This window comes from Nycticebus coucang, chromosome 3 (genome assembly GCF_027406575.1).
Source record: "Nycticebus coucang isolate mNycCou1 chromosome 3, mNycCou1.pri, whole genome shotgun sequence".
NCBI classification, from domain to species: Eukaryota; Metazoa; Chordata; class Mammalia; order Primates; family Lorisidae; genus Nycticebus; species Nycticebus coucang.
Genome location: NC_069782.1, coordinates 142654624 through 142673556, shown reverse-complemented (window position 1 = coordinate 142673556; position 18933 = coordinate 142654624). Strand labels below are relative to the sequence as shown.

At 46.0% G+C, this 18933-nt stretch overlaps 1 protein-coding gene across 2 annotated transcripts in view; it reads left to right on the top strand.

The window, feature by feature from the left end:
• Positions 1-18933, top strand: part of NRAP (nebulin related anchoring protein) — a 67789-nt gene that overhangs the window by 34643 nt on the left and 14213 nt on the right. For both annotated transcript variants that reach the window (XM_053583764.1, XM_053583765.1), the window contains 13 exons: positions 127-234; positions 2092-2403; positions 3575-3679; positions 6442-6540; positions 8146-8250; positions 8955-9062; positions 9602-9715; positions 11246-11443; positions 13011-13115; positions 14362-14460; positions 16169-16273; positions 16580-16687; positions 17530-17841. In XM_053583764.1, coding sequence (XP_053439739.1) covers positions 127-234; positions 2092-2403; positions 3575-3679; positions 6442-6540; positions 8146-8250; positions 8955-9062; positions 9602-9715; positions 11246-11443; positions 13011-13115; positions 14362-14460; positions 16169-16273; positions 16580-16687; positions 17530-17841 — 1878 coding nt within the window. The remainder of the gene's footprint in view (positions 1-126; positions 235-2091; positions 2404-3574; positions 3680-6441; positions 6541-8145; positions 8251-8954; positions 9063-9601; positions 9716-11245; positions 11444-13010; positions 13116-14361; positions 14461-16168; positions 16274-16579; positions 16688-17529; positions 17842-18933) is intronic.

Below are 18933 nucleotides of genomic sequence, written 5' to 3'. Positions count from 1 at the left end.
GATTTCTGTGCCTTGCGGTTTCTAAGGAAGGATGTAATTGTGTTGCCTCCATAGAACAGTCTCCAGAGTGCCTAGAAAAACCCTCTCACGCGAACCTCTCTCACCTTCTCTCCCCAACCCTGTTAGAAACTGTATAAGAGCAGCTGGGAAAACCAGAAGGCAAAAGGATTTGAGTTACATCTTGACTCCTTGCCCTTCCTGGCAGCCAAAGCCAAGAGAGACCTGGCTAGTGAGGTGAGTGGGTCCCCAACTCATGAGAGGTCCCAGGAGCCTGTCATTTTACACTGGGAGAGTCTGAAAGTGTCAGGACAGGTTCTTAATCTCTCTCGACCTTAGGGTTCTTATCTGTAAAATGGAGAAAATAGTAATCGCCTTGCAATGACGTGGCCTTGTCAGTGCCTGCTGAACTGCACAGCACGCAGTGAATTTTGGACTTGGTTACTGTTGTTGTTACTAGTAGTGATGGAAGAGGAATAATCCAAATTCTTCACTTTATAGATAAACGGATGCTAGAGATATCGCAGGACTTTCTAAGCTGTTGTGGCCTGTTATAACAGTCAAGAGTGCCGGCTCTAGCGTTAGGTAGACCTTGGATAAAATCACGTTATCTACAAGCATTGTTACTGTAGGCAGGTGCTTTAACCTTTCAAATCTCAGTTAACTTACTAGTAAATGGATAATTGCAAAAGATTTATAAGGAAATGAATCGATGTATATTTAAGTGTGTTATAATCTCATGCAATCTGTTGTGTGTCTGATGTGGGATAAGGAGCTGGGGTCATAACATAAGTCAAACAGCTTTTTTTTTTTTTTTTGGTTTGTTTTGGGAGGGTTTTGGTTTTTTTTTGTTTTGTTTTTTTGAGGTTGCCAGAGAGCTTTTGTCTTTTATTATTTATCTTTTTAATTGTTGGGGATTCATTGAGGGTACAAGATACCAGGTCACACTGCTTTTTTTTTTTTGAGATAGAGTCTCACTTTGTCACCCTCAGTAGAGTGCTGTAGCGTCACAGCTCACAGCAACCTCCAGCTCCTGGGCCTAGGCGATTCTCTTGCCTCAGCCTCCCGAGTAGCGGGGACTACAGGCGCCCGCCACAATGCCCGGCTATTTTTGTTGTTGTTGTTGCAGTTTGGCCAGGGCCGGGTTCGAACCCACCACCCTCAGTATATGGGGCCAGTGCCCTACTCACTGAGCCACAGGTGCCACCCCAAAATCAGCTGAACCAGGCAGTGGCTTGGTGATGAGGTTGATTTACATTCTGACATAAGCTTCTTATCTCGTCAGCTGGTAACATTTTACAAACCAGTGCTGCTCTGGGGATGCATTTTGAGTTGAACAGGTTTATTTTGTATGTTTGGCTAATAGTAAGTGTTCAGTCAATGGTGACAGATATTGATACTGATACTGCTGCTGTTGGCAGAGATGAGTTTCCTATGGGCCATAGTAATGATAGTGTTGAAAATAATGCCACACACTGTTACCATGTTACAGTTTTCAAAGCTTTTTCATATTTTATTTTTCTTCTCATCCTCATTACCTTGGGCTAGTGGTTTGTTTTGTTGGTTACTTTTTGCTCCCCATGCTCTTAAATATTTATGTGTACCCCAATTGTTCTTTAACTTGAGATCCCTTATCTTAAATAGCATCTGTCTTTTGGCTTTTCTGTATCTTTTTCATTTCATAGCTACTTTTTATTTACTATGTTCTCACAGTTATCAATGAAAGATACTAAGGTGGCTTTCCAGGAAAACAACCAGGCCACTTAAAAACAAATCCAGAGTGATCTTAAATATTAGGGAAAAGATGGAATTTCACTAGAAAATTGGCAGAAAACTGTTACCATATTAGAGTATTTGGTTTAGGTCTGAGCTTTCCAGCAGCCAAGGTGAAAAGGGAAATAATGGTTAGTAGTATTTTATTTCACTGTTTGATGAAAGGAAATGTATCAGTTGTTCAAAGGAGCCAAACTTTTTAATGACTAATTCTAATTGGATTCTGTAAATGGTTTGTTTTAACTCTCAGGCCTGTGGTTTGAAGACTAACAATTCCTGTAGCAAATGGTAATGTATCCCCGTTGTCTTCCTCTTCTTCAGGTGAAGTACAAGGAAAATTATGAGAGGTCCAGAGGGAAGCTCATCGGGGCACAGGGTGCACAGGGCGATTCGCAAATGAGCCACTCTCTACAAATGTCCAAGCTGCAGAGTGAACTGGAGTATAAGAAGGGGTTTGAGGACACCAAATCTCAGTGCCACGTCTCCCTGGACATGGTCCACCTTGTGCATGCCCGCAAGGCTCAGCATTTAGCTACTGACATAGGCTACAAGACAGCCTCACATCACTTTACAGCTTTGCCCACAGACATGAAGGTGGAATGGGCCAAGAAGGCTTACGGCTTACAGAGTGATGTAAGCTTTCTGTGTTATGTATGTGCATGTGTGCGTGTGTGTGTATCGTGTGTGTGCTAATGCCATTGCAGGTGTCTCCCCAAACCCTTTAAGACAACAGCTTAAGTTTATGAGCTACCTGTTTCTGGATCCCATGGGGAAACACTTTAGCTTCCTATTAGTTTAACTTTTATCCGAACTATGGCCATTTGAGATTTTGCACTAACTAACAGAAAATCATAGAATATAAGAAAAGAAGGTATGCTTTTCTTCTTGCCATTCTGATCTATATATATTTTCCAGGTTTCTTTTTATTTCCAGAGAGGAAAGGTATTTGTGACATTCTTAGGTGTGGCTGCAGAAGAGCGTCCCTGATAATTCATTCCGACTTTCCTAGTCTCCATCTCTGGACTGAGCAGCTCACTGATCTCCAGTAATCCCTCCCCCTTTCTACTTACATTCCCCACCTGCTTCTGTTTTTGTTCCGTCTTCAGTTGACACTTGCCCAAGAATATGGGTTAACTGAAAAGGCAGCTCTGCTGTAGCCAGACTGTAGCCACGGTGCGTGTGTTGGGGGGGGTCTGTGTAGACACACCCTTCCCGAGCTGTTTCATGATAAATAGATGATGTACTAATTTTAGAGAAGTGTCCATTTAAATGGCTTCCCATTAAAACTACTCATTCAATGGCAAGTAAAGAAATGAGAAGAAATGCCTGCTGCCCCCCACCGAGGTGCGGAGGATGGAATCAGCGCTATGGGAGGCCTGGGATGTCTTATGAAATTTCCTTAAATAGTTCCCACCTGGGTTCTGTTGTGAATTCTCATTTTCTTCTCCCCTGCGTGTCATTTTAAACAAGAAAACTGGTAATGCCGACAATGAGAACGAGCTTCTCTCCGGGGTAGATGCGAGTCCATAATGAGGGGCAAGGTGGCTTTGGCCCCTCCCGAGCCACCCCCAGTGGGGTTGGGTGGGGCCTGATGCCACCATCCCAAGGGACGGCTCCAATTAAAGGGGAAATTAATTTGCATTTTGGAGCCCTACCTGGGACTGTGCAGATATGGATAAGACAACAGTGGCAGCTAATTTGACCCAGCTGGCACCAAGGCTGCGCTGGGAGCTGTTAATAGCCCTTTAAATGTCTGTGCACCAACAATGGCCTGCCTTTTTTTCCCCCCTTTCTCCTTTGTCAGAACCAATACAGGGCAGATGTGAAGTGGATGAAAGGCACGGGCTGGGTCGCCACCGGGTCATTAAATGTGGAGCAGGCGAAGAAGGCAGGAGAACTCATTAGCGAGGTGAGATTTCCTGACAGCCTGTAACAGGCCTGGCTGCATTAGGCGTGCGGTGTTTCTGTATAAAATTAAAATAATTTCCACTCAAAAGGCAAAAGGAAAGGCAAAGCCACATGAAAGGCCTCAAAACCCAGACTAGGGCTGGTAATTAGAGGGAAACCACATACCAAACACACACCAGTAGGGGCTCCTAAAGCCCGGGCAAAAACAAAGTGGGTGACAAATGATATTATGAATAATAGCGATAATCAAACGGAGCTCAATTGCTTCCCACCAACTTACCTTTTTAATGAAGCAACACAGGAGAGATGATGAAAAGATCACATTTATTACACCCAGAAAGCCCTTTGGTAACTGCAGGCACATGTTCTTCCTGTCTCTGCCACCCTGTAAACAGGGTTTGGATATTCACGTGGCATCCAACACGTGACATGGGTCTTTCTCGGGGAGGGGTCTCCCTTCTACTTACTCACCCCTGCCTACTTACAGCAGGTCCTACCCTGGCTGGACCTTCAGACATTCCTGCTTGTCAGAAGAACTGTTTCCCTACTTTTTAGGACAGTATCATAGTGCAGCAATTTGAAAGACCACATCCAACACAGGCTTGGCACCGTGACCTTCTGATTGTCCTTAGTTGTCCGGGGCTGTCCTGTGCCCTGTAGGATGTCCAGCCCCTCCCTGGCCACTGCCCACTAGATGCTAGTACCCTCGGTCCAGTTGTGACAAATGAAAAACGTCTGTAGCCATCCAGACATTGCCAAACGTCCCTAGGGGGCAGAATTGTCCCTGGTGGAGAGCTGGACCCGTCAAACAACTCAGATCACATCTCTTCGTATCTGTGTGGGAGGGACTTGCTCAGAAGGCCAGCGAGCATTCGTTTCACAGCCTTCCAGGCAGCCTGGTCTTGCTGGACTTATCTGAGTAGGGAGGGGACCATAATGGCCATAGCCCCGGGGGACTTTAGCTTTGGCAACAAGCCTACTGGGACTTTTTTTTTTTTTTTTTTGAGGAGACTCTCTTACTGAATGAATAGTTAAGACAGAAAGGTATCAGTGCTGGTTTTTAAAACACAGCTGTCCAGAATTGATGTTTTCCCATGGGAGCACATTCTAGTTACACCATTACAGAGTTGATTTCAAAGGCGGCCTCACTTGGATTGGCCTAATTTTTAAGGACCTCGGTGAACACTTACGGCTCAGAAGCCCCTGGGAACTCAGAGGGGGTAGTCCTGCCCTAGCTAATTCGGCGTAGTCAGGAGAGGCCGTCTTGAGAGGATGAGCAGGAAAAACTTAACAGGAATAAAACATCTAGGTCTGAGGGTTCATGAACCCAAACTCTCACTGTGGGGTCCACTCATAAAATGAGAGGAAGAGTAAAGGTCCTACGAGTGTGATTTTGACTTCAAGGTGATTTTCCTCATGTGTCTATGACTAGCAGCCAAGAGATCCTTTGGGAACCATTTAGCTCACCGCATTCCTAATTTTTGCCACCTCATTTTTCAAACTTTCTCAACAAATTTGTTTATCTTCCTCGATGGTCCGGCCTCATGCCAGTCCTCAGACTTCAGTAAGTAAGGCAAGACATCTTTCTGCAACTTCCCCAACCTTCTCATTTCAGGCTGGAGCATTTCCAGGTTAGTGTTAAGTTGGGCTGCCCTCTCCACTTCCACTCAGAATGCCAGGCACTTTCGTAATAGTCATAATGCACAAACCCTTTTATGGTCTAAAGCAGGAGTCAGCAAAACTTTTCTGTAAAGGACCAGAAAGTCAATATTTTGGCTTTATTGAGCATATGGTTTCTATTGCAACTAGCTGGAAAATGGCTGTAGATGACATGTAAATGAATGAGCATGGCTGGGATCCAATAAAACTTTATTTACAAAAACAGGTGACCAGCCAGATTTGGAGGGATAGTGCTCTGTTTTCTTAAGGTATACAAAGGTCCAACTAGGTAAATTAGGAGGTGTTTATAAAATAATTATTTGATTTGGGAAAACAAAGTCCATGGTCCCATTAAAATAACAGTTGTTTCAGTCTCTTGGCACTTTTTCAGTCTCTTTTTTACTTTGATTTAAAAAAAAAAGAAGAAGAAATTAAGCATGATTTTCAGAATGGTTCAAAACTTGGGGTACCTAGGTCTTTGCCAGTATTTAAGTTTTTTATGATTTCTTTTTGTTTCCGTATCTTTCAAACTATATGACTCCTTTCAAGAATAGCTCTCGTTTTCTTCTTCTTGTAATATTTTAAGGAATTATTATGTATATTAACTGAACCAGGTTCTAAAGTGAATGGATAGGGTACACTCACTGACTGTTAAAAGCAAGTATTTTGGCTGTGATAGTATCTGCCAGGTTTTTTTGCGGGAGGAAAATAGAAAGCTTAAATGGGTAAATGTAATTGTGAATGCTCTTTCTTGCTTAGAAAACCCAAACTAAGATATGTAAACAACTGTGACAAAGTATGTGAAGGCTATTAAAAAAAAAAAATCCTTCCCTAAGTGTCCTACAGTATTGTACTGGTGTAACCTAATTTTGAGATGTTTTCTTTGCACCAGGTAGAAAGACTTTAATGTTAATTGACATGAGGTTATTCTTAAATTGAAACAAATATTAACCTGAAGGCACCTAGGATATAAAAATGGAGGAAGCAGAATAATAATTATGTTCACAAATTCACTCTAATCTCAAGCAACCTATGATTTTCTCTTTCAAATGGCATGAAAGAGCAGCACAAAATTCACAGCTTTGATCTTTTTCTGCTCAACAGAAGAAGTACCGTCAGCATCCAGATGCTTTGAAGTTTACCAGTGTTAAAGACACTCCGGAGATGGTCCAGGCCAGAATTAGTTATACCCAAGCAGTGGATGTAAGTGATAATGTATAGACATTATGACTCTAAGAGTGGGCTCTTCTTTCAACACTGCGATTGAAGCGGAGGGGTTCTTGGGCTGGCTCCTTGTGTTGTCCTAAGGATGAAGGAGCTCCTTGTCCTTTGCTAAGGCTCCCCTTGGCAGGGGTGCTTCCTCATTAGGATGTAAATGGGGTGTTTCTGCACTTAGGATGCCAAGTGGGGCTCCACCACCCCACGGCCCCATGACGCTGCTCACTCACATTCCTTGCTATTTGCACGTCTGGGAGACTTCCCCGCCTCCTTTTGTTCGAAAGTGTTGTTTTCAGAACCAGGCCAAGAAAATCTTGGTAATTGGAACACTGAAGCCATGCTAAGGGCTCTTTAGGACCGAAGGGCAAGAATTGTTGCTACCTGAATTTCCCAGAGACTTTGAAAATGATTTATGTACGTTAGACAAACTTTCAAGCTGTTTCCTTTATGATGCAAAACCAAGGATTGACCTTGGTTTGTCCTTCCAGCACGGGGGTGGGGGTGGGGGGTTGCTGGAGACAAAAATAAACAAGAAGAGTCTCGTAAAAATTCACTTTAAGATATGCATGAACCCTGTTTGGCTGATTCTACTGGGAGAAGCCCATGAGTCCTTGCATAGGATAGATATGGCTTTTAAATATCTTCAAACAATTCAACTTGCCATGAGAAAAATTTGCCACACACACACACAACTTGCTTTGTGTGTGTAAGGGGATGCATTTCAAAATTCTCTTCCCTGTTTCCCAATTGGGTAAATTTTTGGTTGTGGTTTATTTGATAGGCATTCCAAAATGGCCTGAGTGCCTGTCAGAATATGTGATGGAATGATTTACAAGCTATGGATTTAGAAATTTATAATTTCTTGATAATTAGCCCATCAGAATCAAACTGAATTCTGAGACACAGATGGTCGAGGAAGAACTTTTGTGTGAAGGGAAACAATGCGTGTTTCTTCCTCCCCTAACCAACTCTAGGGGGCACTGCTGTGATACGTAGAAACCTCTGAAAAGACGTGGTTGGAAAAGCCTGATTCAGAAACTCTCTCTGGTGGCTGATGCCAACTGCATGGGTCATTGCTAACTACTAGGATATCACAAGCCTAAATCAGGGGTCTGGGTGAACAGAGCCCCACACTCACCCAGGGGACATTTCTTAGGGCAGATGTCCTGGAGATGGGGGAGTGGGGTGATGACTGAGGGGGGAAAGGTGAAAATGTCACTGGAAGAAGAGCTGTTTTCTCTCATGCCTTCTGCATCGGGGGCCCTCTCCTGGCTTATAGCTAATAACCAAATTACTAGATGTTAACTAGACCTTGTTTCTGCCTTTGGCACCCATCTCTACAGCATACTGTACATGGGACACTTTTAGCTTGTCATGTTCTGAGCTAGGAAGTAGAACTCAGGAGGGAATGATGTAGATTTCACCTTGCTGGATGTGAAATTTGGGTGGAGGCACCCTTGGCTGCCATTGTGTCCTGAGCCATCTGCGGCAGCTGCTGCTCCTTGATCTCCTGGGTTGTAACTTGGCTGGTGGCTGCATGGTGCGGGGCAGGAGCTCTGGGTTTAATGCAGAACTTCTCTCCATCCACAGAGGCTGTATAAGGAGCAGGGGGAAAACATCAAGCATCATTACACTCAGACCACTGACCTCCCTGAAGTCCTGCTGGCCAAGCTGAACGCCATGAATATCAGCGAGGTGAGGCGGACTGAGGGATGCTGGTTTTCACGGGAGTGCACATGCTGCCCCATGCTCAGAAGGGCCCTGCACTCGGTTGCTGCTCTGCTGCCACCACCACCTTGACCTAGGTGACATTTTTGAACAAGGGTCCCCCATTTTCATTTGTACGGGGCCCTGCCAATGGTGTAGCTGGTCTTGCAGAAGAGTACAACTTATTTGAAAGAATGACACTGGGAAAACTGCCTGCCAGGTACAAAAGAGCGTTGGAATTGAGGAGTTAAAAATCTGGAACACTGGACTATAACTGAGAGACTTGGGGGGCTCACCTCCTCCCCTGCATAATCTCTATCAGCACCCCCACCATTCCCGTTCTTTGATAGAGACGTTTGACTTTGTTTTATCATACATAAGGCACCATGCAAACGCAACCTCACGCCTCCTTCCTCCAATCTGCTTGCTGCTCAGAAACATCGGGGTGCCTGAATCCAAAGCCTTTACTTTTAACATCTCCCCTCTAGCCTTCTACCCCACTCCACTGCCCACCTCCGAGGATGGGCGTAAGGCAGGTTCCGACTCTGGTGGGTTTTGTTAAGCTACAATCATCTCTAACCCCAACTAGAGCGGGGGACCTACCAACACCCAGATTCCCATTTTGGTAAATCAGAGTTTAAGAACACACCAGGTCACGTGAAGGTCTTTACCGGTGCACATCTTTCTAACAGACACGTTATAAGGAATCCTGGAGCAAACTTCGTGACAGCGGGTACAAGCTGAGGTTGGACGCCATTCCATTCCAAGCAGCGAAGGCTTCGGGTGACGTCATAAGTGATGTGAGAATCCACCTCCATTATTGTGACAGTTCTTCATGCTAAACCAGTTTTACCTCCTCTTGTCCCCAACCCCTGTCTTTTTGCCTGTGGATAATATCCTCTGCTCTCCAAACTGACTGTGGTAGAGCAGTCAGATAATGACCAGTGAGAAAGAACAGCTCTTGCAACAAAAAATTACCTAGCCTGGGGTACGAAGCCAAACGCTGGCCCATAAACATAGACCCTGGGCAGATGAAATGCACCCTCCACCATGAGCGTTCCCAAAGCGAGTCCACGTGAAGAGACTGTTAGCAATGCCCCCACCTTCCACTAGCGCCGGCCGCCCACGTGCTAACACATGCTGCCATTTCAAATCCGAGCCCTTTAGTCATTGGGAGTCTTGCATATGAAAGAATAGACCTTTTGACGACTCCTGCGCGCTTTCTTTTAACTCACCCAGTTACTGTCAAAAGAACAAAACATTTTCACCCAATACCCACCTCTTCCATTCTGTGTCCCTTGTCCCTGAGCTGTTACTCTCTCCCGCTCTTTCCCTTTAGTACAAATACAAAGAGGCATTTGAGAAAATGAAAGGACAGATGCTTGGCTCCCGGAGCTTGGAGGATGATATCAGCCTTGCACATTCAGTGCACGCGACCTCGCTGCAGAGTGATGTGAGTGGGGAAGATGCGACAGCCACAGCGGGCCTCCTACCTGAGGATGCCATGGCACGGCACATGAATGTCGTTTGTCCTTTCGCACGTGGGCATTGGTCCGGTCTCTAACTTGCTGTGTGGTGGTGTTAAATCACTTGTTCCCCCTCTGGGCTTCAGTGTCCTCGTCTATAAAAATGAGGTGTTGGGCTGGTTGACCCTTTCTGAGCTGGGCAGTCCATGATTTTGACAAGTGGTCATAAGTGGGGGGTCTGTGGGCTGGATTTGGCCTCCAGAGGTGTTTGGTTTGATTTGTGGAGTGAATTAATTGCAAACCTTAACAACAGGAAGATTTGACATAAAAGTTTTAGCCTTCTGGCCAGAAGCCAGACCTGCATCCAGACACCCTCGCCCCACTTCTTGCTTTACTTCCTCATGCTACTGGCCTGGCCTCTGTGGCCATCAGATTTAAAAAGAGCCTCTTGATGTTGATCTTGACCTCTCATGACTGTAAACTCTGCCTCTGTGCACATACAGGAGTTGGCTAATATCAGTGATGAAATCTGTGTCTGACATCTTACAGGGGACTAAACACTATGTGCAATGTCTCATTTAACTGCCAAACTACCTCGAGGAACAACTCAGTCTTGTTATTCATCCTCATTTTCTGGTGAGGAAATTCAGACGCTGAGTAGTTGAGTCCCTTGCCTAAGGTCAGCTAGACAGGGGCAGAGCCAGGCCACGGAGCCAGCTGTACCTCTCACGCTCTTTCCACAACTTGACATGGCTTCTGCCTCAGCTTCCCCATTTCTAACTTTCTCCCTACTTTCTGTCCTGGGTTGCTGACCTAAAAATGTGGTGATGGATATGAATTGTCCTTGGCCTGATGCTAGGAGTGAGGGCAGGGTAGAAGAGGGAGGTGAGGGAAGGGTGACCAGAGCAGTGAGGAGGCGACAGAAGGGTGGAGGAGGAGGTGGGATGGTGCATCTGATTCCCAAGACAGCTCCAGGTGAGTTTCCAGACCTTGAAACATGGCTCCTCTAGGCTTGCAGCAAAGCCAGCGGTCTGAAATGGGTCTCCCCAATCCTCTCTCAGGATGTGTGTTGCTTTGAAGAAGGAAATTCTAGGCTAGTGTGAGGGGAGAATCCTTGGTGCCTGAACTTGAGTGGGTGATAGGGAAAAACATTGAGGCAGGGAGCAAGTTCCCTGAATCATCCCACCTCTGAGAAATGGGAAGGTCTAAACTGGAGCAGGGAATCACTGACATCCTATTTGTTCCTTGAACCTCCGTGTTTTCCCCAAATGGGGGAACCGTGGACTGTCTTGGTGCACATCAATGACCTCTGGGAGCTGGGGTTGGTGAGTGTCAGGGTCTGGAGACGAGCCCTGCTTATGTAGTGTTAGGCCAGTCCTGCAAGAAAAGGGCCCAGCCCTGCCAAGAATAGCCCCCTAGGCCTACCTGGGACAATTGCATTTCAGTGGCTCTCCCTAGTGGTCCTGTAGCAAATAGTGGCTTTGAAACAGCCGCTGTTGATCTGTCTGCCCCTCCAGGTGAATTACAAGAAAGGCTTTGAACACACGAAGGCACAGTTCCATCTGCCGTTGGACATGGTCACCCTCGTGCATGCCAAGAAGGCTCAGACCCTGGCCAGCGACCAGGACTACAAACACCCACTGCCCCAGTACACCTCCCTGGCAGAAGACCTGAGGCTGAGCTGTGCCAAGAAGGCTCATAAATTGCAGAGTGAGGTGAGGAGACTTGGCCCCTCTCGGGCCCTTCTCCTCTCAGGTGTGACCACCAGGCAGTGACCTGCAAGCTCCTGCTGGCTCAGTGGAGCTCCTGGGAATGAGGAATCCTGCACCTGGGGCTTCTTTTGAAATATAGCCTGAGAGTTCCTGCATAGCCCTTTGGCACAATGACACGAATCTATCAGTAACCACCATTTGTTGAGTATTTATATTGACATTCTTTATCCCTGTTTTGGAGAGAAAATTACAGTGAGGCCCCAAGAAGTTAAATAGTTTTCCCAAAGTCACACAACTAGACGTGAGAATGGGAGTGCAGGGACTTGAATTTAAGGTTCAAATGACAAAGATGCCCAAGATGCCCTGAAGGTTCATGGTTCTGCACGTTCAAGGTCCCTCTGGCCTCCAGGGGGATGGAGGATCCTCTGGGGCGTCATACATTCCTGTCCTGCACCCGTCTTCTGGGGAGGGCTGAGGTCTGTTAGGAGAGTTTTGGGAAGAGATCTGTTACCCATTTCGGGAACAGGAGAGTGTTGAGAGGCTAGGTGGGAAATCAGGAGTCTCCACGCTCCTCTGTTGTGCCTTCTTGTCTGTTTTCTGAAGCCGGCCGGCTCAGGAGGCCAGGAAGCATTGCAGATTTCCTCATTCCCAGGATGCTTTTTCCAGCAGGCAGCAGCTTCCTGCTTGGTACTCACCTCCTTTCCCAGCGTGCTGGGTTTCTATGCTATGAGATTTGCCGGGAACCGGGCATGGGCAGCAAAATAAAACACTGCTCAGAACCTCTCCCACAGTTTGGCTGAGCCTGCGAGTGGAGCGGCACTCAGATCTGGGTATCTGTCATCTGTTGGGGTTTTACGTCTGTGTACAGCGTTTACTGAATGACACATACTGTCAGGAACCTGAGAGCAGCTATAGGAACCAGGGAGCTGCCAGGCTTATCTTGGGGGCCTGTTTGTCACTTGAGCAGAGCCCTCGCTTGCCCTGTCTCTGGTTGTGATAGCTACAGGAAAGCAAGATGCCCAGGGGGCGCCGCATGGCTGCAAGGGGAGTGAATTTGGGAACTCCTTTAGCTGACAGCCCACAGCATGCGGGTACGTGCTCACCCCACCCACATAGATGCAGACGGGCCTCTGCCTGACTACTTTGGACTCGTTTATTAGTTTTTTCTTAACTCATGACTAATTGGTGCCACCCATTGCTGCTTTATTTTGTTTTAGAAGACCCTTTACACTGTTTCCTCATTTGCCCCACAACAACGGACTTTCTAACCATCATCTACTCCAGCGTTTATTTTCTGATAGACCACATTAAAATAAAAATCTGTCTAGCATCCTTGTAAGAGCTCCTCGGAGATAAGTGACAGCAGAATTATTTTCCTTACACCTACGTTGCTTTCCCCCTCGTGAGTGTTTACTAAGAAGCACTTGAACCAGGGCTGAGTATAATCTCTCTGGGGGGACAGGTTCCAATTATGATCTTATCAGATGCCGTGTCATAAGACCTCTGGTTTGTCTTTGCTCCCCTGTTTTGAGAGTTTGGCTTTTCTGATTCATGTCGTTGTTCCTTGTAGAATTTGTACCGATCAGACCTGAACTTCATGCGAGGAGTTGCCTGTGTCATTCCGGGCACGTTAGAGATTGAAGGGAGGAAGAAAGCATCGGAACTCATCAGTGAGGTAACTGGGTGATAGGTGTCCAGGACGTGTCCCTAGCAGAGGTTGTCACCCAACAATTGGTTTGCCCTTCCTGCTAGAGCTGGCAGGCCGTTAAACTGTTAGCAGCGGTAACTTGCTGCCTAACCAGTGGGCCTCTTTTTCCTGCTGGATTCCCCATTCAGACAGGATACTGTTTAAGGCAGCTTTGAGGCTATTGAGTTCATTCTTCTATTAGCACATAAGAATTGTTGCCTGGCCCATAAGTTGTACTTTTCCTGCATCCCTTTGAAGAATGGCCCGGTGGTACAATGCAAACAAGGCAGGCTTGGGCAACCAGCAGACAGAGATTGAAATTCCAGGCCTGTCCTCATTTGCTGTGTGATCTCAAGCCAGTGACCTGCCCTCTCTGAGCCTCAGCTTCTTAATTAGTCAAATGGGTATAGTCGTGCCACCCTTGTTCAGTTTTTGTGAGGATTAGTGCTGACCCAAGCACTGGGCTTTCCTGGCAGCTGTGTATGCAGTGGTTAAAGTAAGCTTGGTGATAATTTCTTGATGGAAATAAAGAAGTCTTAGAATTCTAAGCCTTATGAACTCCTGGGGAGCCTTGCTGACCCCTGAGAGGGTGGTGGGACTTTTGCTCATGGCAGATACAAGGACAGGAGGGCATAATGCAAAGCATCAGGAGCAAAAGGTGTGCAGCAGCTGGAGTGGGAGCTCAGACAGTCTTATGGTTTGCTTACAATGGGAGTCGAGATTGAACTTTGTGCTTTGCTTTTCCAACGAGATCTCTAAAGCAAGTGGCTTAACCTCATGGTACATCAGAGCCCCTTCAGAGATTAAAAAAAATACAGAAGACGGAGCCCCACTGCCTGTTCACTGAATCCCAGTCTCCCAGGGTGGGTTCAGGCATATATGTTTTTTTAAGCTGCGCCGTTGTTTGTGGTGCACCAGTGAGGCGGAGGAGCATTGGACCTCCAGTGAGCAAAGACTGGGAGCAAATCACAAATTTAAATGGTCACATTTATGTTCATGCCAAAGGATTAGATCTCCCCATGGACAAGTGCACGATTCATTCCATTCTGTCCCGCTCTCTGCCTCCTCATCCCTCTGAGTGCTGGGCTCACAAGAGCAGGGCACAAACTAGGTTCTGGAATGGCCGGCTAGCAGCCTTTGCCAAATGAGGCTTTATAGACTATACCAAAAGAACTGATTCTTTTTCTGGCTTTACACCTTCCTGGGTCACCTTCTCCCCTTCTTGTGTGCACAGAGTAAATATCGGCAGCATCCTCATTCATTCAAGTACACAGCTGTGACAGACACGCCCCACCTCCTTCATGCAAAATTCAGCAACCAGATTACAAATGAGGTAAAATCTGATGGCTTTGGAATGGTCTTTTGAAAAAAATTGCAAGATTGTTTATGATATGTATGTGGAGGGAGGGTGAGGAATGTTTGTATGGAGGTTTAAGAGAAAAAAAGAACATCATTATACAGAGCCTAAACATCTTCCAGAGGGAAAGGAGGCTCAGTTGGAAATCTGGTTTAGTTGTCATCTCACTCCCCAAATGCAGCCACAGCCCAGCTATTCTATTATGTATTAGTATCTCCTGGGGACACAGTGGCAATGCCCAACCTCAGACCTACTGAATCCAAATGGCCATTAAACAAGATCCTCAGATGAGTCTCGCTCACCTTAAAGTCTGAGGAGTACGGGTCTATAATTCATGTGTTCTATCGAGGCAAAGTTTGGCGAACCAATTTTATACAGCCATTCTGAGGATCATTACAAGGAGGCCTCATCCAAGGAGAGGTGTACAGTACAGGGTTTGTCAGGCTTCCCGATTCTCTGCCTCCTTCTTTTCTCATTATTTACCCAGTTCATACTTCAATTTATCCAGCAGAGGGGAAGTATAGGGGAGGGAGTCTCAGTCTATAAAAATTAGTCATCATTCCAGTCCTGTGACTTCTGTGTGCTAGTGCCTCTCTTACAGGTTTGAAACAGGTGAGTGTGGCAGAGAATTAAATCTCGAATCGTCTTTAGATTTTTCCTCTTGACTCTAACCTAGAAGACAGTTGTTATTGGCTATTTATACTATTGATTTGCATTCACTCCTGGTCCCCTAGAATGTAAGGAATGGCAGCTTGGGTTACGAGAGACCATGGGGATTGAATTTATGATCTTGTACAGTGACTGTATCAATTTCAAATTCCTATTTAACTTTTCCTGCCTACTATGTGAACAGGGTGCTATGGGGTAATGGCTTTTTATGATGGCCTCTGGCTGTGAAAAATTCAACAACACAGACTCATTTCTCATTTCTAATCCTAAGAATGGATGTGTTTGTACCAGAAGAGACCATCCGGGCAGCATTAGCATGAGTTTACCAGTGGAAGGGATCCCAGGGCTTAGTAAAGGATGCAGACCCAGGTTTGGGGCCTCCCTTCCATCAAGCAGAGCTTCCCCTTAATTTCCAAGTTCTTAATATTAGCTTTGTGCTGTGTCCTCAAGGAAAATATCTACAATATAAAGAACTTCGGTAGTTTTCTTAAATTTAGTTTTCTTTCCTTGGCCTATTATTCGGCAAAGCATATTGCAATTCCTTACATATTCATTTTATATCACTTAATTTGACTCATGCAAGACTGCCTTTCTAGAAAGGAACATCTTCCCTAAGACTAAAAATATAACCATGACACAGCCAATGGCCTTTCACTATCATGTTTCTCCATTTGCAAGTGAGGGGCTTCCAGCACTGCAGAAATGCCTACTGAGTGAGAACTCATCCTTTGACACACACACAGGATGCCATAAAAAGTCTACACGTTTTAAGCAAGGAAAAAACTGTACTAATTTATAATACTTAAGTAACATTTGACTCCTTCAATTACAAAAGGTGTTCAATGTTGCCTCATATTCATTTTTTGTTATTGGTATATGTTGAGTATTACAAATTTTTAATACAGTTTTTTCCTTCCTTAAAATGTGTATACATTTCTTTTGGCTCTTTGTGAGTGTGTGCGTGCGTATGTGTATGTGTGTGTGTATATATATATATTTCTTTTTCCCCCACTAGCGTCTCTATAAAGCAGCTGGAGAGGATACAAGACACCAGTATACAATGACTCTGGGTCTGCCCGAGTTCATCCGAGCAAAAACAAATGCAGCCAATCTGAGTGACGTAAGCCTTTCTTTTTGCTGAAGTCCAAGCAAAAGTCGTGTCTATCTGCAACTGTGAAGTAATCTAACAATGACCTCTCTGGCATTCACAGAGCCTTTTTAAAGTGTGTATTTTAGATGCACGTGTTAAATATACCTTCTCACAAATGTGAATACATATGTATACTCAGAGCCCGCTACAGGGTGTGTGCTAATGGGATTGTCTCAGAATATTCTTAGAATGTTATACTACAAATGAAAGGGGTAGCCTTTGCTCATTGATTCATGTAATTTTTTAAAAGGAAATTTACATGTGTTCCCACTTTAGGCAAAATATAAGGAATCTTGGCATAATCTTCACGCTCAAGGCTACAGGCTGACAATAGAGGCTCTCCCCTTCCAGGCTGCCCGGGCCTCTGGAGACATAGCCAGTGATGTGAGTGGAATGATACAGCCTTCCATCTTACCTAATTTCTGTTAACTTCATGTAAAACAATGTCTGTGGCTGATTTTCCTGAATTAAAGCAAATCTGTAACCATGTGAGACAGGATGTCACCTGCAGAATATATTAGTTATGAATGAGATTCTTAGACGGAGGTTGGGAAAGAAAGACTCCATTAATCAGAAGCTAAAGTCAGGCAGAGGTCTCCAGCAGGGAGATTACGATTTCTTTCTAATTGCAACATCTAGGCAACAGTTCCCCTGTAACGCGTGAGTCGCCTGTTTTTTAACTCCACCCAGAATTAGAAAGCGAAGCCTCTGGATAGAAATCGCCATGGACCCAGACGCATCTCCCTCTCAGCTCTCTGTAGTTTCACGCCTTGGTGTCAGGATTTGCCAGCTGTATTTCAGCCACTCTGTTGATAACGTCCATAGCTTTGGGACATGAAGGTGACTTTTTCTTTCCCACAAACAAATCACAGGAAATGTGGACTTCAAATAAGTGGATCCTGTCTTTTGGGTTTAATGTTTTGCCAAGTGCTAACGGATAAAGCACACGTTTCTCTTTTACCCTTTCTAATAAATTCCTTTCGGCCATAGGACACGTAAGGGGAGTAAGGCCTTTGCTTTGGTTCTGAGGATCTGATTTTAATTAGATAGGAAGAATGGAGCGGTGTTTTAATTGTTCATCCCCCAGGGAAGAAGGCACAGGCTCAGGTCAACCCCTCTCTGGTTTTTCTTATAATCACCACCTCCTAGTATAAGAACAGTGACTTTTCTAGGATCTGCAATGAGAATGCACAGATGGGATTTGACTGGCTGATCTTCCCCTCCAGTTACTCTACAGACATGACTTTGTGAAGGAGCGAGGGAAGCTCATTGGGGTCCAGAGTGTGAGTGACGACCCCGGGCTCCACCACTGCCGGCGGATGGGCCAGCTGCAGAGTGAGAATCAGTACAAGAGGGAGGCAGCCAGCAGCCAAGCTCAGTGCCACCTGCCCTTGGACATGGTGCACCTGGTCCATGCTAGGAAGGCCCAGGCCCTGGCTAGTGACTATGACTACAGGACCCAGTGCCATGACTTCACGGCGCTGCCAGAGGACCTGAAGATGGCCTGGGCCAAGAAAGCCCATGCCCTGCAGAGTGAGGTAGGGGACCTTGTGGAAAGCAAACAGCCCCAACCTTCCTTCTCCCACCAAACCTGGATATAAATCTTTGCTTCTTCCTTAGCCTTTGGACCCCTCTAAGACCTCCTCTCAGCTCTAAATGATGACTTGCATGATCCATGTCATCTGGGTTAGAATTGTTCATCCAATTATTCAGCAAATATTTCCTGAGCACCTACTATGTGCCAGGTACCATTCTAGGCCGTGGGAATACAGCAGTCAACAAAAAAGCCAAAAAATTCCTGGGATCAAGAAACTTCCGTTATCCAGGAGGGAGAAAAACCATGATAAATAAGTAAAATATGGTGGAACCTCCATAGTTGAATACCTCCCTACATTGAACACCTCCTTAAGTTGACCTTACCGGCCATGCACCACATGGACACCTCAGTGCGGGAGGCCTGGTTCCTTACGTTGATCCTTTGCACGTGCTGATGGGTTTGTTACCGTCCTTCGGGCGCTCACCTTACAGCAGTTGTACTGTGTGTAGTATGTCAGATGGGATGCTGCCATGGAGTCAGCAGGGAAGTGAGGAAGGAAGGGTGTGCGTGTGTGCACCTGTGCCACTTCAAAGAGGGCCCATGGGGAGCTCTCCCTGAAAAGTTGACATTGGAGCAAAAGCCTAAGGGAAAAGAGAAAGGAGGTAGAGCAGTCCAGGCAGGGAGAATAGCGAGATCCAAGGCCAAAGACCTTAGCAGGGCCACGTTTGGCGTGTGTGAGGCGAGACTGAAGCAAGCGAGTGAGTGTAGCAGGGGCGGTCACAGCGGAGGGGACAGAGAGAGAACAGGGCCTGGCTGTGCACAGTAAGGGTGAAGGTGATGCTATGGCAAGAAGGATGTCACCGTCGCTTTCCCTCACCTGCACTTCACCTTTTCTTGTATCCTGCTACACGCTCTGGGGTGGGGACAGCTGTTATTCCTGTTTTAGGAATGAGGTTGTATGGGAGGCGGGGAGGCAGGGCTGGCTCCAGAACTCGGCCCCTTAGCACCCTGCTGCCTGGTACAGGGTACGGAACAGGTGAGACGCACCCCTCACCGTGCAGGTGTAGACCCTGAGCCCACAAAGGAGAGGTCG